This window comes from Cantharellus anzutake (assembly GCF_015039405.1).
Source record: "Cantharellus anzutake strain C23 chromosome Unknown EI90scaffold_11, whole genome shotgun sequence".
NCBI lineage: Eukaryota > Fungi > Basidiomycota > Agaricomycetes > Cantharellales > Hydnaceae > Cantharellus > Cantharellus anzutake.
This window is the reverse complement of record NW_024066961.1, coordinates 563,185-586,795: the sequence shown is the minus strand read 5'-3', so window position 1 is coordinate 586,795 and position 23,611 is coordinate 563,185. Positions and strand designations below refer to the sequence as shown.

General features: G+C 50.2%; 9 protein-coding genes across 9 annotated transcripts; 5 read left to right on the top strand and 4 right to left on the bottom strand.

Annotated features, from left to right (window-relative positions):
- The first annotated feature begins 40 nt into the window (after positions 1-40).
- On the top strand, positions 41-896 carry EI90DRAFT_3045547 (histone h2a variant). Its single transcript, XM_039059416.1, has 3 exons — positions 41-173; positions 232-361; positions 417-896. The coding sequence occupies exons 1-3, from the start codon at positions 69-71 to the stop codon at positions 605-607; spliced, it is 426 nt and encodes a 141-aa protein (XP_038919189.1). The 5' UTR covers positions 41-68; the 3' UTR covers positions 608-896.
- On the bottom strand, positions 468-2,081 carry EI90DRAFT_3045545 (mannose-6-phosphate receptor binding domain-containing protein). Its single transcript, XM_039059415.1, has 6 exons — positions 1,931-2,081; positions 1,732-1,878; positions 1,519-1,670; positions 1,384-1,460; positions 1,273-1,334; positions 468-1,207 (listed from the first exon to the last, which is right to left on the bottom strand). The coding sequence occupies exons 1-6, from the start codon at positions 2,008-2,010 to the stop codon at positions 853-855; spliced, it is 873 nt and encodes a 290-aa protein (XP_038919188.1). The 5' UTR covers positions 2,011-2,081; the 3' UTR covers positions 468-852.
- Positions 1,993-2,559, top strand: EI90DRAFT_3045543 (uncharacterized protein). Its single transcript, XM_039059414.1, has one exon. The coding sequence runs from the start codon at positions 2,184-2,186 to the stop codon at positions 2,445-2,447; it is 264 nt and encodes an 87-aa protein (XP_038919187.1). The 5' UTR covers positions 1,993-2,183; the 3' UTR covers positions 2,448-2,559.
- Positions 2,560-2,587: 28 nt separating this feature from the next.
- Positions 2,588-3,519, top strand: EI90DRAFT_169403 (uncharacterized protein). The gene is made up of 4 exons (XM_039052039.1): positions 2,588-2,690; positions 2,761-3,136; positions 3,192-3,245; positions 3,319-3,519. The coding sequence occupies exons 2-4, from the start codon at positions 2,797-2,799 to the stop codon at positions 3,327-3,329; spliced, it is 405 nt and encodes a 134-aa protein (XP_038919186.1). The 5' UTR covers positions 2,588-2,690; positions 2,761-2,796; the 3' UTR covers positions 3,330-3,519.
- A 2,157-nt stretch (positions 3,520-5,676) lies between these two features.
- On the bottom strand, positions 5,677-8,469 carry EI90DRAFT_3287473 (uncharacterized protein; the record flags this gene model as incomplete). The annotated part of the gene is made up of 9 exons (XM_039067058.1): positions 7,958-8,469; positions 7,572-7,901; positions 7,371-7,516; positions 7,221-7,315; positions 6,912-6,995; positions 6,503-6,875; positions 6,095-6,464; positions 5,907-6,019; positions 5,677-5,831 (listed from the first exon to the last, which is right to left on the bottom strand). Exons 1-9 carry the CDS (start codon positions 8,374-8,376, stop codon positions 5,677-5,679), a joined length of 2,085 nt encoding a protein of 694 aa, XP_038919185.1. The 5' UTR covers positions 8,377-8,469.
- A 3,135-nt stretch (positions 8,470-11,604) lies between these two features.
- Positions 11,605-11,757, bottom strand: EI90DRAFT_2863384 (uncharacterized protein; the record flags this gene model as incomplete). Its single annotated transcript, XM_039053818.1, has 1 exon — positions 11,605-11,757. A coding segment is annotated over one exon (153 nt), but the record flags the coding sequence as incomplete, so codon positions are not given.
- A 2,355-nt stretch (positions 11,758-14,112) lies between these two features.
- Positions 14,113-15,111, bottom strand: EI90DRAFT_3152559 (uncharacterized protein). Its single transcript, XM_039065800.1, has 4 exons — positions 14,940-15,111; positions 14,804-14,870; positions 14,657-14,737; positions 14,113-14,600 (listed from the first exon to the last, which is right to left on the bottom strand). Exons 2-4 carry the CDS (start codon positions 14,861-14,863, stop codon positions 14,439-14,441), a joined length of 303 nt encoding a protein of 100 aa, XP_038919183.1. The 5' UTR covers positions 14,864-14,870; positions 14,940-15,111; the 3' UTR covers positions 14,113-14,438.
- Positions 15,112-17,699: 2,588 nt separating this feature from the next.
- Positions 17,700-19,899, top strand: EI90DRAFT_3119649 (uncharacterized protein; the record flags this gene model as incomplete). Its single annotated transcript, XM_039063230.1, has 12 exons — positions 17,700-17,763; positions 17,823-17,890; positions 17,960-18,058; positions 18,123-18,173; positions 18,226-18,547; positions 18,601-18,654; positions 18,710-19,032; positions 19,102-19,156; positions 19,224-19,338; positions 19,397-19,463; positions 19,516-19,567; positions 19,622-19,899. 12 exons carry the CDS (start codon positions 17,700-17,702, stop codon positions 19,897-19,899), a joined length of 1,548 nt encoding a protein of 515 aa, XP_038919182.1.
- A 962-nt stretch (positions 19,900-20,861) lies between these two features.
- On the top strand, positions 20,862-23,604 carry EI90DRAFT_2992437 (uncharacterized protein). Its single transcript, XM_039056134.1, has 12 exons — positions 20,862-20,929; positions 20,994-21,232; positions 21,286-21,353; positions 21,410-21,508; positions 21,571-21,892; positions 21,951-22,004; positions 22,053-22,456; positions 22,513-22,525; positions 22,576-22,634; positions 22,687-22,783; positions 22,835-22,889; positions 22,946-23,604. Exons 2-12 carry the CDS (start codon positions 21,166-21,168, stop codon positions 23,457-23,459), a joined length of 1,752 nt encoding a protein of 583 aa, XP_038919181.1. The 5' UTR covers positions 20,862-20,929; positions 20,994-21,165; the 3' UTR covers positions 23,460-23,604.
- Positions 23,605-23,611: the final 7 nt, after the last annotated feature.

Below are 23,611 nucleotides of genomic sequence, written 5' to 3'. Positions count from 1 at the left end.
CACCAAAGCGTGCCACATACCTAGATCGGCCCATTTGCTGCATAGCGTTAGGCCCACATCTCACAGCAATGGCTGGAGAAGCATCGAGAGTTGCTGGTGGCAAGGGCAAGTCCAAACCGTCTGAGCAGGCGCCTAAGACACCGACGACAAGAAGTCAGAGAGCTGGCCTTCAGGTGACGTGTTGAAATGATTGTTGCTACACGTGTCGATTGCTCAGATATCACGTTGCAGTTCCCGGTTGGTCGTATTCATCGTTTTTTGAAACTGCGGACCCAAAACAATGTCCGAATTGGCGCCAAGGCTGCTGTTTACACCACTGCAATCTTGGAGTACTTGACAGCCGAAGTTCTGGAGCTCGCTGGTGTGTTGTATCTGTCCATTCCTGCAGCAATAGCGCTGAACCTATATTGGTTTAGGCAATGCTTCCAAAGATCTCCATGTCAAACGTATCACACCCCGACATTTGCAGCTTGCTATCCGTGGAGATGAGGAGTTAGACATGCTTGTCCGTGCCACAATCGCCGGTGGAGGTGTACTCCCCTTCATTCACAAGAACCTGACCATTCCGAAACCAAAAAAAGAAACCAAACCCCCTGGACTTCAATGAGTCACATCTGTCGCTCTCCACTGACCCCCCGGTTTTAATCCCGATAGTGTTGCTTGATTCCCTGTGTTTATCATCGTAATATTTGTCCGAGTGATGTACGCATTCTCTACGGTATCTCATTTTTTCATGAGCACACTCTTTTTTTTGCATATGTTACTTACATCCATGTCGTTCGTGTATATATGAAATATTCCAAACCAAACAGAACAAAACGAACCGGGATATTCCGGAAGCTCAAGCCCCAGTTACAATCTAATTATTCCATCGCCAGACGTCGGGTGCGGTGGTGCAATGTCAGTAAGAGGCCGAGCATCGCCTGCACCCTCCTCGTCTTCATCTAACGAGAATCTAGTGTGTGCAATTGCTTCCTGCTCCTCTGCGGCGAGTCTTCCATACCCATTCCTGCCCCCCGAATTCCTCCAGCTTCCCCAACTTGGCTGCGAGAAATCGTTTCGAGAACGACGAGTGACACACTCAGAAAGAAAATCCCGCAATCCAGAAAGAGTGAAAGTGGGAAGCTGTTCCCATCCCCGGAGGCCAAGAACCATGCGATTGTAAAATGTGGCTCCAAGGAAGTACGCCAGAAAGGCGACAAACGCTCTGCGTTTGTGGGAATGGATCAGGAACTGGCAGTTGGATGATCTGGAAGTTGACTGTATACTTACATTACGCCGAACAGGAGGAGGACACCACCAGTGCTGCCCGGTGTTGCGGTCGGACATGCAACCTTGGACTGGGTAAGGGAGGGTGAAAATGTTCGTTCTTCATAAACTCACATGGGTCCGCCATTCTACAAAAAAAGCGCACGCAGCGTTGTCATCTGGCGGCAGCTGAGCAATGAGCCTGGGAGTTCCTGTGCGGCCGGCACATACGTGTCAACAGGAGAATTGTATGAAAAGGGGTAACCGCACCTTTTGAAAACACGTTTGGGTCACATAAGAAGCGGATGGCTGTTGAACGTCTGATGCCGGAGTCTTGCGCAGCAGAGCCATTGCAGGGTGATCCATCAGATAATATTATTAATGGATGCCCATGAGCTATGGTCAGCGTCGTGTTGGCCTTCCTGCATAAGTTTCAAGCGTCATATGTGTGATGTTTCATTGACCAGTAGGTGCAACACTTGCCCGATTGAAATGTCAGAATGTGTCCCTCGGAAGAAGCCACCAACGTGCTCCGCGTCCCCCAAGTTCCACGTCTCCGTTAACACGCTGCCGCATATGTTTAGGGTGAGGTTTCGTATACCAACGTCCGACAGGGCTTCATAGTCTTTCCTGCAAATCACATGAGATTGGGCATACACCATGCGGTAGTGTGGTCGCCTACTTGGCACGTAGAGGGTTTAAGTCATAAAAATTCGGCCCATCATATGCAGTACATGGTCTTGGCTCAGGTGTATTAGCCATTGCGGGAAATTGGAGTACTGGAAGGGAGATATGGCAAAAGCTCTTCCAACTGGCGGCCTCGTGACTCCGTGGCAGTACTACTAAGTACGTCATTCCTAATTTCCTTGCCGAATTGTAGCGGCGTTAGACGAATCCTACTCTTGTTTCGTTTGCACGGTGGCGGGCCAGGGACCATGGCAGGAATAACTCGGTGGTTGATATCGGGGCTTGTGGTGCTCGGGGGCTATGTTGCCTTTTGCCAGGAGCCGGAGGATTCTCCAGACAGCGAGGATGTGGCTGCATCGAAGGTTGTGCTTGAGAGCTCCTTACCCGTTACTCATTCCGCTTTCTCCTCACGTACCCTGAAGAAGTCATCCCGATTGGCCCGGCCAAAAACGGGCGGTGGGGCCGCCATCGGCGCTGAACAGCTTACTGTGTTACAGCGCCACGGTGGGTGAAGTTTCCGAACGAGGAGATTATGCTGAGGACAAATTGTTTCAAGACACCTCTAATAACACATTGATCAAGAATATGGCACTAGAAGCGGAAGCCAAAAGACTTCGGATAGAGGTATTTTTACTCCCTGTGCTTACCTTGGAGGAGCCGATCAATATTTATTCTGCCTGTGTACGCTTCAGTCAGACGCCCTGGAGAAGGCTTTGAAACGCGCCGCGGAGAGGATCATGGAGTTAGAAATAAAGGTTCGTACCCGCCACATAAATGGCTGTTCGAATTTCCCCACCACGAAACTGATCGTAGACTAATATCCAGGTGGGCTGATTTCCATTAAGCACTGGGCCCAAAATTATGTTTGCTCCGTACCAGCATGGAGGATCAAGCGCCCTCGCTCTCATCGACGGAGATGGATACGTATTTTCGCCTGGGTACTGGAGAAAAGGGAAAGAAGGCGGCCGGCAAGCAGCCGTTGTCCTCCACGATACCCTGGCCGCTACAGCTGGCCTGCGATCGCAATTGTGCGCCACAATTTATTTTAATCGCAAGGGGCTCGGTAGCACCCTATGCGCCAACAGCATTTGTTCGAAGGACCAATTTGAGGACTTCATCGTTGGGTTTAATCAATCCACGCCACTATTTGCTATGATCGATGCCGGTCATGGCAAAGAGGCTGCTGACGCCAAGATCAGGGGTACACCCAACGTAGTCTCCTGAAAATAACTCCACACTGATGGTATAACACTTAGGAACGCTGAATTTTTTTGCGCACCTTCCCCAAACCAAATTGATTCTATTTGGAGGTAAGATTCCAAGCTTGCCCGACATACTGGCACTTAGTTCCCGAGACGATATTATATGAGGTGGCCATGACAGGGGCTACTTAACAGAGCTTTCCGCCTTGCGGACTGAAGGGTTACTTCACAAACTGGCGTTACTGAAAGGGTCAAGGAAGCTGGCACACGGATTCGAGTCACTCCCAATTCCAGTTATCCCTATTGAAGGTCTTTTTCTTGAGAGCAACTTATCACCTAGTTATTGGACAACACCAAGAGAGGGGCGGCCCTCCGCATCGCTGCCTCTCTCTCCCAGGGCGATTTCCACCTCCAATCCCCCATATGCAACCCCGATCTATAGTATCAATTCAGAACGTGAGAAATTCATGGGCAGCACATTGATAAATGGCTGATGTAGTCTCGCAGGCGGACAAGGCTCGGTTACGGACTGGACCGGTTCTGCTACTCCCAGTGGTCTGGATCTTAGTTATTTTGTCCCGTTGATCGACGCGTTAGTTCAGTTGAAAGAAGTGGGACAAGATCAGCCAATCCGCTCTGTAGTTGTGGAGAAGATAGGGACAAGGAGGATACTGGAATTATATAAGGAAGCGGGTGTGGACTCGTTTAAAGCATATGCAAACCTAGCAGAAGCTACAGGGCTGGTTATCAATATGGCTGACAGAATCGCCTTGGCTAACCTGGAGGGAATTTGATCCTTGATGCGCCAAGGAAATTGCAACGGTATCAGCCTTACTCGTCTGTAGGCATCCTTGTCTGTAGGGAACTCAACTCTTGTTCGTATAATGGTAATTGGTAGGCGCATAGACGGAGTCGTGGTGCACTTGGTTCACCAAAAGAACATGAACATGTCGAATATTTTATGTTTGCCCAAGTGATGAAGGAGAACGCACACCAGTGTTTGAAGGCACCAAGACTTTATATTCTTGCCTGTAAGTTCGAGCTTGTGAGTCTTCTGCAGTCGGAATTTATACAGTAAGAAAATTCCCGCTAGACCAACTGATTCTCACCCGTACTTGTATCTCGGAATTTAAGGATCCGGATCCAAACCTGAGCCCGAAACGGATGGATGGATTCATTCGGTCCGTGCCGTGGTGGGCTGGTTTGCTTCCGTTGGGATTTTTTTTTGGGTGTTTCCCCATATGGACCCATGCAACCCGGCCCTTTCCGCCATTCATTATTTCGCATCCCCAAAATTCAAATCACCTGCCAGCTCCTGTCACGTTTCTTCGTTTGGTTCGATTTCGGCTTTCTCCCCTTCCTTGCTCTCTCCCTCCCCCCCCCACCAACCAATATTCAATCTTCACGGTCACGTTGCAGTCACGTTCTCGTTGCAGAACGCACGGCCACGGCCAGCTCCGCTCACCAGCTCATGCCGCCTGCGCCTCGCCTCGCCTCACTGACGGAGTAAGTACTTGCGGCAGCACGAGAGTGAAGACAAGTGAGTGCGGTGCACTCTTTCTTTCCCTTTCTCCATTACCTTTTTTTTTTTTTTTGTTTTTTCTCTCGCTGACGATCGATCTCTGCCGTTCCCCAGGGCTGGGCTGTAGCCATCCCCTCCCCCGCTCCCCGAACGCGCTGTATCTCCCTCGCCCACAACATCCCATCCTCGCGGTTTCGGACGAAGCTGATGGCGTTGGATTCGCTCGTGGGCCGTGCCGTCCCATTTGGAGGAGCGGTTGGGAGAACATGCAAATCGCGCGCACGGCCCCTTTCTGACGCTTCGCCGCCGCCGTCGTCGTCGATCCCATTCTGCTCGACTCGAGCCCCGCTCTCGAATGGATGGTTTTTGAGTCATACGGTGAGATGTTACTAGCCGTGCCCGGATTTTTTTTTTTGCTCATTTTCCGTGAGCGTCTTTGTCGACCTCCAGTCCAGTAGAAAGCGATGACAAAAATTCGGTGAAATTTCCCGCTGGGTTACCCTGCTCGAACGCTTTCAGATACCATCGGTCCCGTCCCCAACGGATGGTTTTTGAGCCAGGTACGCGCCGTGAGATTTCCTAGCCATTCCCGGATTTTCTCACTGATTTTTCGCGAATGTCTTTGTCCACCATGGGAGCAAACCGACGATGGAAATCGACGAAAATATCTATTGGAATCCCCTACTGGAGTGCTTTCGGATGCCATCAGTCACGTCCCCAACAGATGGTTTTTGAGCCAGGTACGCGCCGTGAGATTTCCTAGCCATGCCCGGATTTTCTCGCTGATTTTCCGCGAATGTCTTTGTCCACCATTGAGGAAGGAAAACCGACGATAAAAATCGACGAAAATATTCATTGGAATCCCCTACTCGAGGGCTTTCGGACGCCACCGGTCACGTCCCCAACGGATGAGTTTTGAGAGAGGTATGGGCCGTGAGATTCCCTGGCCGTGCCCGAATTCTCTCGCTGATATTTCGCGAATGTCTTTGTCGGCCCCGGGAGAAAACGATACAAAAATCAGCAAAAATATCCCCTGGGTTTTCCTACTCGAGCGCTTTCGGACACTGTCGGTCCCGTCTCCAACGGATGGTTTTCAGAGGATGTATGGGCCGTGAGGTTTTCTAGCCATGCACAGATCTCTTCGCTGATCTCTCGCGAATGGTATGTGTGATCTGACTGGGAAGAGCAATATAATCATTGTGAAATGACACTTAGGTACATTCAGTGGTGTAATTTTCCACTCTTACGACTCTTGATGGTGCCGTCTCTTTTCCCTTCCACTCCAATCTTTTCAAGTGCAGTACCGAAATTGTCGCTCATCTTCAGTCCATAGTGTTTCAGGAACTCCGCCTCACCCATTCTGTACAGTGGGGAAGTGTTAGTGTTAGTGGATATTTAGTCACCAAAAGGAGAAGAGAAGGAAGAGACTACAGACTCGTCATATTTCTGGCCAACACGACGGCGCTTGCCATATGTCACTCCATGTGTGCTCGAGTGCTTGCCAGTGTACCATTCCCGCTTCCAGTTCTTCAGTGGCACTCGGAGCTCATTCTCATCCCCATGCAGCCATTGTTTAATGGCATCCTTAAGTGTGCGGACTGGGGGAATGGTGGTGTGCTCAGCACCCGGAGCGGGTCGGCCATCATCATCGTGGTGCTCCTGGGGCCGACTGGAGCCTGATGGAGGGTGGGATAGAGACTGGGCAAGTGGAGAGGAAGCGACGGGGCCGGGGGGGGGAAGGGGGGGAGCAGCACTGGGTAAGGTTGGCTGTGGCCACATTGACTGAGTGGGTCCTCCTGGCTGAACTGTTAGGGACGTATGATCCATTACTGAGCAGACATACCAGTAACATGGTGGTGGAAGGCAACAGGGTGAGGAGGAATAAGATAGCCTATCGTGTGCCTGAGTTGATCCAGTGAGACTTGGAATGAAGCAAATCTGTCATCAATGCTTCGGAGCCCATGCCTGAAGTGGTGCATGTGTTCCTCATACCGGCCCATGCGTTCCTCAAAACGGCCCATGTATTCACCCAGGTGGCCAAACTGAGAGCGGGCTTCTTCTGCAGTCATTGCTTTGAGTTGCGACATCGCTCCATTTTGAGACTCTAAGTTGTCAATGTGAACCGGGGCAAGTGAGTCGCCATAGTTTGTTTCTGTGGTGATCAGCATATCCATAGCATATTTGAGGAGTGTAGATGGCTGGAATATTGTGAGAGCCTTGGGAATGTGGATGAGATAACGGTGTAGACTCACATTTTCTCCAGGTGCCCACCCACCCCACCACTGGCACTGATGAAGTGGCCACCTTCTGAAAACCGGTGCAAGAGCAAACCAGTACTGAAGACCACCATGCCTGAAGCAGTGTGATGTCAGTCTGTCAGTTTCCAGTTGCGCTTGCCTTCCATAATAGGCAAGAAGATCATTAACGGTGGTGGTTGAGAGCGTTGAATTCCAGTGAATGTCATGAGAACGGTGGGAGCAGGAGGGAAAGAGGGGATAGTGAGGCTTCAAGGGTTTTCCACTGCAATATCGCAGAGAAAGAAACTGAGTCCAGTGCCTCACATGGCAATATGCATCAAGCTCCGGAGTCACATTGGGTCCGTCATGCTGGGAAAATGTGTCCATGCCATAGAGGGGATAGATATTATACCGTGTCCCTATAAACTCGGACTCAGACCAGCAGTAGACTGATGGCCACTGGATTTAGTTTACCTTGGCAGCCAGACTCATCACTATGGTTCTGTTTTTGCCAGCCCTTGCGGTTAACCAGGGTGATGCGCAGGTGTGGAAGGTTGTGACTGACTTCCTCGTGTCCCCAATCAAGATGCTGAATAAGGATTGAAGTGAGCTCTTCATTCCTATGTTGAAAGTTGAAATATGAATAAAGGGTTGGTACAGCAGAGATGTAGGTACCTTGTCCATAGAGTCCAGCCCAAAGATGTTAGTGTACACAACATGAGGTGGGAGCGGATGTTGTCACGTTGTTTAAGGGTGAAGGACTCGCTGGGAATACTAGGGTCAAGAGCCTTGCTAATCAGGTCTGGAGGACATTGAGTAGCAGTGACAGCCTGAATAGCCTTAATGTCGCTAATCTGGATTGCCCTTGCATGATTCCGGATAGTTCCCTCAGATGTGCGCAAATTCTTCACAGATTTGACAAGGTCAATGATCAGACTGGATTCACATGGGTTTCCCTGGCACTTTTCAGGATAAGGGTGCGGATGCCAAGTGCCCTCAAATCCTCTAGAGGGGAATCAGAAATGATCACTTCACTTCGTAAATTTTATGTCGCTACTCACAGTTTCCTGAAGTGCCACTTGAACGCGGAGCGGAGTATGTCTACAGTTGAGACAGACTTGTTCTGATCAGTAGCGCGGAATGTGATGTATGCAGCCAGTAGTTTGGCAGTAATTTCCACAGGTTTGTCGAAAGCAAGGAGAGCATCCTTGTGTTGAAAGAGATATGCCTCCGGATTTGGATCCTCAGGGGATGACAACAGTGGGTTACTGTACTTGAGGCAATTCTCTTCCAACCACTTCTTGGCATTGGTTATTGCTGAGCTATAGTTCCGTTGCGTGGAAGTGGACTGGAGGTGTGTATCTATCAATTCCAGCGCAGAAGTGGGGCCTGACCCCAGCTCAGAGTGCGGAGCCAGCTTCTTCCGCACATTTGAAGTTGCATGCTTCAGCAGATGACATCCCTTCTTAACTTTGGGCATAGTGGGTGAAAGTACTAGGATGGATGGGCAGTTATGAGCCAGCGTCGGCACCGAGTTTCACGTGTCACATCAAAGCACAGGCTGATAGTGAGGGACACAGCACCCAGGGATTGCATCCCTTAATCCTTTCATACCATTGGGGCAGCCGGAGTCCAACGAGGATTTCACTATCCATCAAAGATGCATCAATTGCCTGAAGCGGGTTGACGTTGACAGGTTGGCGATAGGGAGGGCATCCTTGAACGAGTCGCACACACCACACACAGTTATGTTACTATCTACATGAAGACTATGGAATGGCCTGACAACGGAGCAGGGGGAAATGGGATTTGAGGACCAGATATTTCATCCTTGTATCCGAACGGATCAGATACACCTGAGTCAATAATGAATCCAAGAGATGACATGCTCATTACAGATTCTCCACGACTGGGGCACAGTCCGTCACCAAGAATCTAGCCTCCCACTTGGACTCCATGAAGTTGCAGGAGAATTGCGACCCCAACCACCTATTCTGGCCATGGAGCGAACTGAGTGCATCGGTTGCACAGCAAGAGATCCACCACGGTTTTGCTCGGGTCCCTTAAGAAGGAATTGTGCAGTCCCAGTGGGGGACAAAGCTGGTGAGCGGAGCTGCCGTGGCCGTGCGTGTGATTTGCATGTTCCCCCAACCACTCTTCCAAATGGGATGGGACGGCGTTTGAAAGCCCACGAGCGAATCCAATGCCATCAGCTTCATCTGAAATGGCGAGGATGGGATGTTATGGGCGAGGGAGATACAGCATGTCCGGGATGGCTACAGTCCTGGGGAACGGCAGAGATCAATTGTCAGCAAGAGAAAAGACAAAAAAGAAAGAGATGGAGAAAGAGCGCGCCACACTCACTGTACTCTCATGCAGCACCGCTAGGCTGGGCTGCCGCAAGTACTCCGTCAGCGAAGCAAGACGAGGTGCAGGTGGCATGAGCTGAGTCGGGGGAAAGATATGGGGTGGTCGGACTGAGTATGGACGCGGATGAGATCGAAGCCGGTTGAGACGACCCTTGCAAGACGCTCGATGTCTGTGTACCAGCGACAGTGGCTAATATGGGGGGTTAACGAAAGGGTGGATTAACATGCGAGTGCCCAAATAGCACTTACTGCCTCGGCCTTGCTTCTCTTTGTCTTTGCTGTCCTTTCCTAAGCCTATAGTCCACTTCTTTTTCTCGCGCTCCTTTTCGGAATCAATGCTGGCGCGGGGTTTTGTCTCCCTATCATTCTTTTGCAGTGCCTTTGTGCCGTTCGTGCAGTCACCTTGATAGAGTCGAGAGCGACACGAGGAGGTGACGAGGGATAGGGCAGGAGAGGGTGAAGAATGGATGTGTCCAGTTTAGCACCGAAATAGGGAATGGGTGGTGAGAGGGAAGGATCGGTGAGATCTGGCGAGTGAGCTTGCGGGAGAATGTGAGGGTCGTCATGTTGCTCTACAGTCCATCTGTCCGCCTGCGGAATATCCAAAACGGACACATACAGTAGCACTTACGATGTTGGAGGGGTCCGGCATCACGTCGAAACCGAGTTCATCATTAGATGGGGTTGAGTCCATGAATACATGAGATGTCGCTCGAAGGCAGTCGCTGAGGCACACCATTCGCACATGGGGATGATGAGTCGAGGAGGAAGTGGAGGTGGAGGTGGAACAGTGGCTGCGTAACCAAAGGGATTACGTCTGCTGGGCTTGATGATCCGGCCGAGACTGGACATTGAAGGGATACTTGCTAGTGAGCCGCTGTGGGAATGGCCCGACGATGGAATGGTGTATGCCAAACTGTCCGGATAGCCGGCAGAGTGAGTCTGGGTGCGAACCTCCGTGGGTGACTCTGATGCGGAGCCAGGGGGGAGTGTCTGGAGCGATGGTTGTCAATACAATGGAACCATGGTTCGGAAAGAGAAGCAAAGCCAGCACATCGAAGAAGAGGGAAAATCGTAGAAAATGAAGTGACTTATGTGAGATCCAGAATTAATGTTAACAGCAGAGTGATATGGCAAATCATGCGTGCTCAAATGATGAGAAGCATAAGAATTAGAACGATGTATTCCAGGGTGTGCGCCGCCGGTAGCCCCACTGGTCCCATTCACACCGTTCCCACTGGCACCAGTTCCAGAATGACTCAAAGGAGAAGGGTAGCTCGAGGAAGGGTTACCAGCTTCTCTATGGCCCTCACTTCCGCTTGAATGGGGATGTGAATGCGAATGCGGTTGGGGAGGTTGAGGGTAATCTGTTGGTGAAAACAATACCACAGGCCCCTCCGTCTGCCCGCCATAGATGCCATACCCATTCATTCCCTTCCCATTGCTCATAGGGACACCATATCCGCCTACGGCAACTCCAACACCGACACCAGCGGTAGTGGTGGCACCAACACCATGAGAGAAGACATTGCACCATATGTTGCTCCATGTCCCGGATACGGATCACCCCCAGCCCTTTCAGAAACCGGATGAAGTGTTATACTCCCCCCATTTCCAGCGCCTCCAGTTCCATACGAACCACCCAACCCCGTAGCACCATCAGGACTAGCGGGAGGGGTAGGGGTATAAATCTCCCTATCCCTCTTCGTCGTTGCTCGAATCACACTCCCATTGGCGCCCCGATTCATCAAGTTGGCATCATTGTTCATCATAGGTTGCTAATGCGGCATTAGCGACTGACATTGCCGCAACATTAGCGTTCGCAGCCGCAGCCGCAGCCGCATTGGCATTAGCAACCGCCATTTGAGCTCGTTTGTTGTGGGAAGTTCGTCAGGATCGAGGAGAAAGATGAATGCGGAAACTATTTTAGAGGAAAGGGTATCACTCCATTTAATATCCAGGTGGTGTGTACGTGGTTATGGGGGCCGGACCGATAGTCAAATGGGCGTGGGTGAAAGGTAAATGAAGAGGGAAAAGGGAAAGAAGTATTTCGTACGAGAACGATCGATGAACAGATTGATGCGGAGACAAACACGTTTGGCGCGGAATAGGGATGTCAGGATGAGAGTGAGTTTTTTTGGTTTGATGGAGAGTGGCATGTGTGGGTAAACGGAAGCAAGACCAGGCCGCAGATATGTAGGTCGATGGATCGTCAGGGAAGAGAAGTAGTCATAGTCACGAGATTGGTCGTTGAGATCTAGTGGGATAAAGAAAAACACATTGGTCAGAAACGCCCCAGTACAAGCGCACACACACAAGTGGAAAGGTCGTACTCACTGTTGCTGCAAGTTATTTTGCCTTGAACATCTTGTTTCACAACCTGGGAAAGGGCATTTGTGATTCCTTTCGCCCGTGTGGACGCGGGTGTGACGGGCAAGATGTCCACTGGTGGTAAACGCCTTGGAGCACGTCGTGCAAACATGATTACGCTTCGTCTCGGTCGCAGTGGCACGACCGGTTCCTCCATTTGGTAAAGCGTGTGGTTGTGGTGGTTGTGGAACAAGGGAAGTTTGGTTTGTGGTTGGGGTGGCAGGGGAGAGGAGTTGCTGATGTTGAATGGATGATTGTGCAGGCGCAGAGGCAGTGTATGTCCTGCGGCAGCTGCCGCAGAAGACGTCGTGGTTGGAGTGCCCATCGCTGAGTGAACAAGGGTGATTTAAGGGATACTTGATGGTGATGAGGGGCGCCAGATGTAGGTGTAGCCGAAGGAGTACCATTAGCGGTCGTCAGGGCCAGACCCAAATGAACGACAGCAGCATTATTAACGTCATCGTTGAGCAGAGAAACTACCCTTCCATCTTCCGACAAACATGGGCTCGGCGGTGGATGAAGACTTTGTATTCATCGTGTTTAAACCTTCTGCCACTGCACCAGTAACGACAGCGGAGGAGGCCTGCTCTGAAAATAGAATTGCGATTTCTCAGAATCCGTCGATTTTCTGCCCTTCGCCTTTCGCTCCCTGGGATTGGAGTCATCAACGTTCAGAGAGAAGTCGGTAGCTTGAGAGATGCTTCGCGAATGACCGTTATCAGTGGTCGTGTAGCTGAAGGGATTGTGTCTGCAGGCTTGATGATTCGGCCGAGACTGGACATTGAAGGGATGCTTGCTAGTGAGTCGCTGTGGGAATGACCTAACGACGGAGCAGGGGGCAATGGGATTTGAGGACCAGCTATTTCATCCCAGTATCCGAATGGATCAGATACACCTGAATCGATAATGGATCCAAGAGATGAAATGCTCATTACGGATTCTCCACGACTGTGGCCGCTATGGGATGGGGCACAGTATGTGACTGAGAATCTAGCCTCCCGCTTGGACTCCGTATCAGATTCCAATGAGATACAGCGCTCCCTTTATTTTGGGAGGACGAGGGGTGGACGAGGGAAAGGTTTAATGTCACCAAGGCGCACATTGAAGCATCCAAATCTTCGAGAAGCTCAATTTCGCGAGCACTTAAGTTACTCGTCTCAGTGTTTGTGCGAGAGTGAAGTCCCTAAAAATGCATTACAGATGAAATGTTTGACGCATGGTTGAATGAAAATACCTTCATTGGGGGAACGGCGATGTTTAACGGCGTTGTTGGCTTGCCAAACTGGAAGCCTCCATTCAGCTCCCCAGTTCGATTCTGCATCGAAAATTATGCATCAAATACCATCCCAAACCAAAACGCATGTCTAAACAAGGACTCACGAGGTTGGCCTTAGGTTCCACAGGGAGCTCCCAGTCCAGTGAGACAGGGGAAATTGCACGCGACTCTGACGCAGAGCCAGAATCAGAAAGGAATACTTGCGGTGTCTTGAAAGCCTCTTCCAACTGCTCTACGAAGCTGAGTCGCACACCACCTTGATTCAGACGGTTAAGTTCACCGGTGAAGTCGAAGCTCTTCTTGCCAGTGTCGTCCTCATGCATATGGTCGCCTTCTTCATCTGAATATGTTGGCTCATAACTGATCCCAGACGGCGCAGTAATCATTAGGGAAAAATGAGGGCCTGGTAATGAACCAGGAGAGGAGTTCGAGTCCGATGTTGTAACTGGTAGAGACAAGTGATCGGACAAAGGCGACTCAGGGGGCTGAGGGATAGAAAGCGTATCATCCAATGATCGGGTAGAACAGCTGCTTGAGAGGATGACTTGCAACTCATCAGGTATGTCCGAATCTGGGTCGGCAGGTGCCTCATCCTCGGAAGACGAGAATGGCTCCTGTGTTTGCTCAGTGTCATCCGCTTCATCGGCGGGTCCCATTGTGCCGCCGAAACCGAGTTGGCGACGTATTCCTGGCCTTGTAATGGGTCGAAGTTGCTGGTGCAGCGATTCTGCCGATGATTGTTCCCGAGGTTGCTGAGGAACGAGTCTTCGTTTCCTACGGATTGTTTCGTGCCATTCATGTGGTCACCTTGATAGAGTCAAGAGCAACACAAGGAGGCGACGAGGGATAGGGCGGGAGAGGGTGAAGAATGGATGTATCCAGTTTAGCACCGAAATGGCACTACAGCGATCATGAGATAGGAAATGAATGGCGAGAGGGAACGATCGGTGAGATCTGGCGAGCGAGCTTGCGGGAGAATGTGAGGGTCGTCATGTTGCTCTGCAATCCGTCCGTCCGTCTGCGAAATATCCAAAACAGACACATGCAGTAGCACTTACAGCGGAGCGGCCAATTGGGGGGGGGGGGTCCGGTATCACGTCGAAATCAAGCAAGCTTCGGCATTTCATCCCTAGATGAGGTTGAGTCCATGAATAAAAGCCAAAATGAGGCGTTGCTCGAGAAGGCAGTCACTGAGGCCCACATTCTCGCACATGGGGATGACGAGTCGAGGAGGAAGTGGAGGTGGAGGTAGAACAGTGGCCGCGTGGCCAAAGGGATTACGTCTGCTGGGCTTGATGATTCGGCCGAGACTGGACATTGAAGAGATACCTGCTAGGGAGTCGCTGCGGGAATGGCCCGACGATGGAATGGTATGCCGAACTGTCCGGATAGCCGGCAGAGTGAGTCTGTGTGCGAACCTCCAAGGATGAGTGGGCAGGTGGCACTCGAACGGTAAGGCGATTTTGGGAGGATGAGGGGTAATCGTGTTCGTATCTTTGTCGCGGCTAGGACGCGCAGTTTTCCGAGTCACACGTCTGGGCCCACCCCGTCGCCTCCAGGGTAAGAGGTATGTGAGTTGATGCTACAGGCGTGGCGGTCGTGAGCTGAATCGATGGAATGATTCGAGAGAGTTGTTGCTGGAGTAGGCAACGCAACGACGGCAACGTGCCTCAATGCCAGGTGGCTCAGCTGCAAATGCATAATGTCAGAATAATAAGTCTTGCCACCACAAGTGGATATCTCACCATTTTTCTGGTCGCACGGCAGCTGGTTGCTGGGGTGAGCAACGCGATGGCGGCAGTGTGCCTCAGCACTGGGAGCCTCAGCTGTAAATATCAAGTGCACGTTGATGTCAGAATAATAAACATCACGATCCTAAGCGAGTATCTTACCATTTTTCTGAACCAATAGCAGCGCCATTGCTGGGTCACGCAGCCTGATGACCGCAGCATGCCCCAGCTGTAAAGTACCAAAACGGTGATAATGTCAGAATAACAAACAACACTAATTCTAGGTGCCATATCTCACCGTTTGTCTCGGACCCATAGCTGGATGGTTGCTGGGGCACGGGCACGCAATGCGGCGACCAACAGCCAGGCGGATGGCAGATGCGGCAATGTCCGCTACTCGTCTCCCCCTTTTCCTTTTTTCAGAAATAATCCACCATTGATTTGTACCCTTAAATTTTCCTTAAATCGGCCTTAAACTGGGACTTGTAATTCACTTATTGAATACTTGTAAATACTTATCACCTTAAATCGAGGATGTTGGGCATAGCAAACCCTTATCGAACGATTTTGCATGAAGATATCACCACCCTGTACAGTACTGCAAAATATCAAGCCGCCAAAAAATGAGGTGAATTTTTTATGTCCCAAATACGTGTAGCCAATCTAGTGAATCCACGTTTGTACACTGTCCACAAACTAAAATTTGACGCGCTTGGCGCTCACATTCACATAGGCAGAATCTGCCAACCCAGTTTACCATCCCCCAACTAAAAGCCACCGGGTCGAAAGCCAGAGCAGTTTCCACAATCGACATCCCACAGCCGGCACGCGGATGAATATCACTGAATAATCATTACAATAATATGATTCATATTTCCTGACACAAAGTAATATTGATATTTCTTCCATTTCTTCTCGACAGCCAAATTACAACGCGATTTCCCTTCTCGAAATATTCGGTTCAAAATTCATGTTATTATTTTCAATTCAAATCGTGTCGTACAATGAAAAAAAAAAAAAAACACATCCCAGTCGGCAGAGGCGCCAGCAAAGGTGACAGGGCTGATATGACGGGCAAAAAGAAGGCTGCCGTCATCAGACAGCAGCGCCAGAAAGTGGGAAAGGGAGGCGTGAAATGGAACGAGGGTGGTACGGTGTTCCAAATTCCCGAAGCACCCGTGTTGTTTGGGTACCGACTGTCAGTGCCTTCCATCGTCCATGACTATACTACCCACCGATGCACTGGCATCAAGCGTGATGCGGGGAATCGTCCACGAAGCGCAAATCCGCCCTCAAGGCAGACCACTTTTTTTCTCTCTCTCCTGGCGATCTTATTTTCCTGCCCCCTGCCTTCCTTCTCTCCAAGTAGACCGAACGGACCGAGCGGCGAGAGAGATTGGCCGCGACGGTTCGTGAGAACGACGCTCTCGTGGCGCTTCCCAGCCCAGCCTAGCAGTCGCAGCTAGCCCAGCCTGGCATGCACGCGGTTAAGCGCCGATTGCTGGTCAGTGTCCCTCCATCATCCATGAGACAGTGCGCACTTACCGGCCACCGTCAGTAACAGTGACATCGACGAACGGCACGTGCCACCCCCAGCTGCCAACGTCAATATTTGTTCTCCCTTTTTTTTTTTCTCAACCGAACTGAATGGTGTGAATGGGAAAACCCGCTCGGAGCCGATGTTCGAGTTCCAGCTGGACGCTCGTGATTTAGGACGGTTTAACATTCAACGGATAAATCGGTCAAAACAACAGAACTTGTCCAAAAGCAAATTGCCGAACTCACAGTCCCCTTTGATATAGGCAGTGCGTGGGAAAAGTAGTACAGGCGCAGGCGCGTCGATTTAAGATCGCGATCCGTTTTGTCCTTGATCGATATCGTGGCACCGCTGTGGCCAAAAATGCCTTGATACCATCGTGATAGCAACACTAGGAGCCTTTTTCTGGCGAGGGTGCATCTGCCCAGGTTTGTACCTGTCCTTGAGTACTAGCAGCATAGCGATCAACGATACACGATTGTCATATTTTGAGGCCTGCTGCTATGACTCTCCGTTTCCTGGCTCACTATTGATCAACACGTACATCGCCTCTCTCGTCTTTCTCCTGCTCCCTTGGACACAAAAACTGGCACTAGGTGTTCACAATCTGGATAGTCAGGAATTAACGTAGGCGCTCTTCTGCCTCGTTTCAACAATTCCGATCACCTATCCCCCGATCGCGTGCTTATCCTCGTCATCTGTCACTTGCCTCTGTATTTTTCATCACCTTCCATATCATACGCAGGATAAACCACTCAATCGTAAGGAATTTCGTTTGCTCACATTGCAGCAGACACATCCTTCAACTTTGGTCTGCTATACCTCCCCACTTGCTCATGTTGTGAACTACTGGCTCTAAGTGAAGAAGAACGTGCAGAATATCGTGCAAACTTTGTTACTACAGTGGCCTCTGCAGATGTACGATGTAGATGTCTCCGTCATTATGCCGTCCATATGTCTGAAGTGCCAGCATCCCCTCTTCTTGCACCCTGGTCAAAGGAACATGTGGCACAGTGAACATCAAGGGTCTACTGATTGACACTTCGTTATTGTGGGTTTAATATATCCACTGGTGCGTAACCTCATCGCGGGATCACAGCGTAATGATTCACTCCACACGACAATATGGAGGGCTGGGCCGATTGTGGAGAAAAATCAGTACGTTTAGTTGATCAATTGCCACTCCAACTCCATTTATCGTAACTCTGTGAATTCTGTCGTGATACAGCCAGTCATAGCTTTACATATGGAAAGCCGATGGTGACGCGCGAGTTTTGTGGGCGGCGGGCGCTATTTATGTAAGCCGAGAGAATGAACGGGGGAGTGAGTTCAGAAGGTGAATAAACAAAGGAACAAGCTGTGGGCCAAATTAGGCCCTCTTCTTTTTCTGTATACACGTGATTTCCTCGGCTTCCAATTATTTAATTGCGCTTGAGCGCCTGCCACTTCTCGTTGTTCACTGCCCACGTATTCCTCAGAAGCCATTTCAATCAAGTCAATCAACTAACAGGAGGGAGAGCCATGAGTGGCGATGATCCCGATCAACTGGACAAGCTGTGGGAACAACTTGCGTTACAACAACGAGGTAGGCGTAATTTCCGAACCAGGAGATAATGTTGAGGACAAAGCAGCGGATCATCCCAGACATTTTTGACAATCTGCTTTCCAAGAATTTTTCACTGGAAGCGGAAAACAAGGAACTTCGGGTAGAGGTATCTCCACCCGTGCCGACCTCTCGATGCCATTTTGGAACTGATTAATTCTACCTTTGCACGCTCCAGTCGGGCGTTCGGAAGAATGCCTTGGAAGGCGCCATGGAGAGAAATAAGGAATTAGAGGAGAAGATTGAGGCACTTTCAGCATCTTTGGAAAACATGAAGGTTCGTTCGTCGATCTTCCAGAGAAACCCGATCGGGATCCTCAACAGGGGACTACTGATAATAGAGGGAATTGGCTTTGCAGCAGTTTCAACAGTTTCAGTTAACTGATGTCCAGGTAAGTCGAATCCTGTCGAGCGCCCGGTCCCCAAAAGGCATTATTCTGTTAGCATGGAGACCCAAGTGCCCTCGTCCTCATCGACGGAGATGGGTACATATTTTCTCCTGGTTACTGGAGGCAAGGGAAGGAAGGCGGGCGACGAGCGGCCGTCGTCCTTCACGATATCTTGGCCACTGCAGCTGGCCTGCGGTCCCAATTGTACGCCATAATTTATTTCAACCGCAGGGGGCTCGGTAACGCCCTCTGCGCCAACAACATTTGTTTGAAGGACCAGTTTGAGGACTTCATTGTCGGATTTAATCAATCCACGCCACTTTTTGCCATGATTGATGCCGGTCATGGCAAAGAGGCTGCGGACGCCAAGATCAGGGGTACGTCCAGTGGACCTTCAAAAAATAACTTACCCTGACAGTGTAATACTTAGGGACTCTGAGGTTTTTTTCTCGCCTCACCCAAATCCAACTCATCCTATTCGGGGGTAAGATTCCACACCTGGTCGGTTTCCTGGCGCTAAATTTCCGACATTATTTAAGGTGGCCATGATAGGGGCTATTTGACAGAGCTTTCCGCCTTACGGACTGAAGGATTGCTTCACAAACTAGCGTTGCTAAAAGGGTCCAAGAGGCTGGCTCACGGATTCGAGTCACTCGCAATACCGATTATCCCTATTGAAGGTCTTTTTCTTGAGACCAACTTATCGCAAGTTCATAATGCAACACCAACGAAACGACAACCATCCCACAGGGCATCCCTGTCTCTCTCCTCTACTGGAACACCTACCTCTGACACCCTGTGTTCGTCCGACCCTATTAGTATTGTCGTGTCAGAACATGGGAACCCTACAGACAGCACAAAGGTTGGCTCTTGTCTTGCCTCCGATGCGGGAATATCATCCTAATCCAAAAATTCAGCCATTTTCTCACAGTTGGTTCTTGTGCTGCACAATATGAGCGTATCTGACACTTGGTTACCAGAGCTGTGTAGGAAATATTACCTGGCAGGGGGTTGCCCGTACGGTGAAGTGCGTATTATTAATGTTCCGGATAGATGCTTCAATTACTGAGTCACCTAAAGCAATGCAAGTTCGTACATGGAGACATGCTCACGGAAACCGAACTGGCCCAGTTCAGGCAAGCTTCACCGTGCAAGCAATTCCAACACCGTGAGTACTTGCCTTAACAGTACACTTGAGATGAAAGGCGCTAATCAAATTACTACAGATGGATTTTGCGAAGACATATCCTGCCTTTATGGACATGCCTTGGACTTCGGGAGCTCAGACATTGGGTAAGGTGCATGTCGCTCGCTCATTATAGTATTGTGTTTTACAAAGTACTAGTCACGACCGTCCTTCGGGATAACTGTCACGGTCCAAGATACTGGAAGTCAAGGTGGGTTTATGGTTCTAACCCTCGATTGATAAAGTCGCTAATGCAGTTTCACAGGCGGGCAGAGTTCGGTTGCGAGGACCGGTCCTACTACGCCTTCAAGTGATTCGGATCTGAGCTGCTTCGTCCCGTTGATTGACGCGTTAGTACGGTTGAAGGAATTGGGTCAGGAGAAGCCAATCCGCTCAGTAGTTGTGGAGAAGATAGGGACCAAGAGGATATTGGAGTTATATAAGAAGGCTGGGGTAAACTCGTTTAAAGCATATGCGGAGTTGGCGGCAGATACCGGGCTGGTCGTCAACCTGTTCGACAGAATTGCCTTGGTTGGAAACTAATTGAAGTTCGAGCCTTTTTTGTGGATAGCTTCGCTCCTGTTTGTACACAAAGAAAACTTTGTTTGATGGTGTATGCTACATGTTAACAGATGGATGTTGTCCTAGATGCATTTGGTTCACTGAGCCGCATGAAGAGTACATTTAATATTTTGTGTGAACCTCTCCCGAGAGAATCTGCGGGGAATGATCGATGCATATGAAGGTAAGAATCACGAGCGGTGCGATGAGCATACTGATACAGTATCACCATCCGCCACTCAATTTCCCGGAGCCAGATGTAAAATGAGGACATCTCCCTTCGAATCAAATTCTGCCACAAGTTTCCGGCTCTGCAATGACGATCAACTTTTTTGCGTCCATCAGTCGCCGGCTTCAAGTGAACGATTACCAATTGGTTGACGTCTTAGCGAGGACGGAAGCGCATCCAGGAGTCGGTTTCTAGTGGCTGAAAGCCTTCGATGGAGGAAGAGAAAGTGATATGACGCATCCCGTTCACCTGAAACATTTCATTTTGTGTTCCGACCCAAGAGTTGTCCACCTCTCTAACTAGACCAATGGGTATCATGTGTCGAGGAGGCTCACTCGAGTGTCCCGTTCTTGCACAACAATGACGGGAGACCAAAGTAGTCCCAGACCCCAAAAGGGAGGGGGAGGGGGGAGGCTACGGTAGTTGAATGACTGATTGCTAATCCGAAAAATGAGAACGGAGGCCAAAACGAGCTCTTGCCTGATCAACCAGGAAGGAACTTTCGACATCCAGACTTGTTACTGTTGCAACGCCGTGTCCATGCGTAGGCAGGCTGGCACATTGTTGCCGCTCAATTGGTGCGCCACTGCAACGCTTCAGGTTGTATTAAATGAGTCGAGGCCCATATGGAAAGCGGTGCAGGCACTGCCAATCTGCTTCGGGCAACCAGAAACCGATTGTAACGGCATTTGATTCTTCTATGAAACGAGTTAACGCCCTTTCCAGCCCTGGTCAGCGGATTGTTATCCAAAAGGCTCCTTCGGTGGGAATTCGGCTCGCAAGGTTTGGCTTCGCTGTGGCGGTGTGGTGTTGTGTATGAACTAATCCTGCGTCCTATTTCGGCAAGTGTGCATACCGGTCGTGCAAGGCATGCCACCACCGTTTCTTACATCCTCGTGTTTGCGGCGACGCGCAGCTCTGTCAGCTTATAAACTCACTATGCTCGCGGGTTGCAACCATCAGATTGCCTCTCACCGATCGCAACCGCATTTACCCTACTCGTGTCTCGGTAATCAGCTATGAGCGGCGACGACGTGTACCAAGAAAAGTCCAAACTCTGGGGAGAACTGGCTTCTCAGCAGCATTGTAAGCCCATCAGCCCGAGCACGCGGAAATTCGTACTGACCCAAAAGCTGAAGCACTCTTTGACGATATACTGAAGAGGAACCGTGAGCTTGACGAGCAAGTGAAGGAATTAAAGCGTGATGTAAGTCTTAAATATTGTGTGGTTTGTGGATGGCGATGGAGTGCTACTCTCCCCAGGCAAATGCCTGGAAGATTGCGTATACGACTACAACCCAGCAAATGGAAAAGTTGCAAAAAGACTCTGAAACCCTCTCTCGATCGCTAGCGGAGATGAAAGTTAGTGTACTGGTTATCGGTTCCAGAAGTGCCCTATCATGACTTACGACGAACGGGATCAGGATCGTGACTCGATTGCGCTGGCGCTAATTGATGGTGATGGATGCATTTTCACCTCGCAGTACTGGAAACAAGGAAAGGAGGGCGGGCGACTGGCAGCAGCTGTGCTCCACCAGACGTTGTCCGCAGAAGCTGGTCGTTTACCGTACCTCCACACCGTGATTTACTTCAATAGGAAAGGTCTTGCGGATACGCTTTGTGCTAATGGCGTGTGCTCAAGGGCCGAGTTTGAGGACTTTGTGATTGGGTTCAATCAATCTGCCCACTTGTTCACAATGGTTGACGTGGGCCAACGTAAAGAAGCTGCGGACGCGAAGATCAGAGGTCAGTTGGGAGTTCCACGGGCAAACAGTTGAACTTACTATCAGGTTCCCGGGCATAGAGATGCTTAGATTGTTTGCGCATCTTCCGCAAACCAAGCTGATTCTTTTTGGTGGTAAGCTGCACTCTCATCTCAGTTTCCTCGCTCACGGCCGTCTTCCAGGTGGCCACGATAATGGCTACGCCACGGACCTTTCAGCCCTGCGGACGGAACGCCTTCTGGATAAAGTGGTATTATTGAAGGGTTATACCCAACTAGCGCGAGAAGTAGAATCACTTGAAGTCCCCACCAAGACAGTGGAAGGACTATTCTTTGAACACAAGTTGCCGTACAGTGGAGCGTGGAAGAAGGAATACCCTGGCCAAGATGTGGAGCGAGCAACATCGCCTACGCCCTCAATGCCATTCGGTGGGACGTGGAAGAAGGAGTTTCTCAGCCATGTTCCGGACCGAGCGTCTTCGCCAACCCCGCCACCCGTGTCTAACCTACAAACCAAAAGTGACAACATCTATATCATGCCCGCCAATGCTGATCCTCGTCGGGGACGACCTATTGATTTCACGAAGGCAAGGTGCTTTGAAGTTCGCCTGGTGCATCATTGACTCATTAACAACTTCTTCAGCCTTTGATGTATCGTAAGTGGAAGAACCCACGGAACCTGCACTTTTTTCTCACCACCATGCAGAGACCGTCAAATTGTGCAAGGCATACTACTTGGTTTCCAGTGGTTGTCAATATGGCGCGGTATGCTTCCTCTACCTGCATCAACGTGAATCGGGCTTCTCATTCTTTATAGAGATGTAAATTTGCTCATGATTATGAACTGAACACGTCCCTTGTCGCAAAGTTCAGGAATGAAGTAGCGTCCATTACGTGCGCTGACTTCAGGAATGGTATGTTGGTCCACCGCCCTATTTGGCTACACCCTCATTGCATTATCACAGGCGGCTGCAATTCTAAAGATTGCATTTACGGTCATGAACGGTTCGCCTTAGACAAGTATGCAAGTTGACCCTTCCCGTGGATAGTTACTGATTTTCGATTTGCGACCAAAGCAGTGACGTTGCGGACGGATATCGAAGGAATAGTACCAGTTTGCCACCAGAAGAACTTCCGCTGTCGGGGCGCCTCACTCCACCTGAAGGCATCCCGATTGGCCCGTCGATTGGCCTAGCGCACCGTGAAAGGAGTTCGTCTGTTGCAGGGATTGGCGGTGGAACCCCTGTTATTGATTCTCATTCTCCTCCAACCGTGGAAGATATAGAGCGGTCCGACTCACCAGAGGCACCCTCCGACGTCGGATCTGCGACCGGGACTACGAAGTCCTTGGTCTTTTCCCCTTTGCTCAAGGCGTTGAATGACCTCAAGAGTTCGGGATCGGTGGCGCCCTTCTGTTCCAATGTGGGGGAAAAGCTAAGCAAGATGGCACCAGATGTATACAGGAGTGCTGGCGTTGGGTCGTTCAAGGAGTACGCGCAGTGGGCTGAACGGGAAGGCTTGGTGTGTTTGATACCAGTTGGTCCTGGAGTTGATAGGATTTCCTTGGCGTCTGGGACTTCGTTCGTATAGCTTGTTGTTGTGATGCTGAGGGTTTAACCCGCCTTCATTACTCGTGGGATAGCTCGGGCCTACTGTGGTAGTCTAATGACTCCTAAGAACCTTTGCACTCAAATAAGATCAGCCCTATTGTTCAAACTCAATTGAGGTGCTTCGGATGCTCC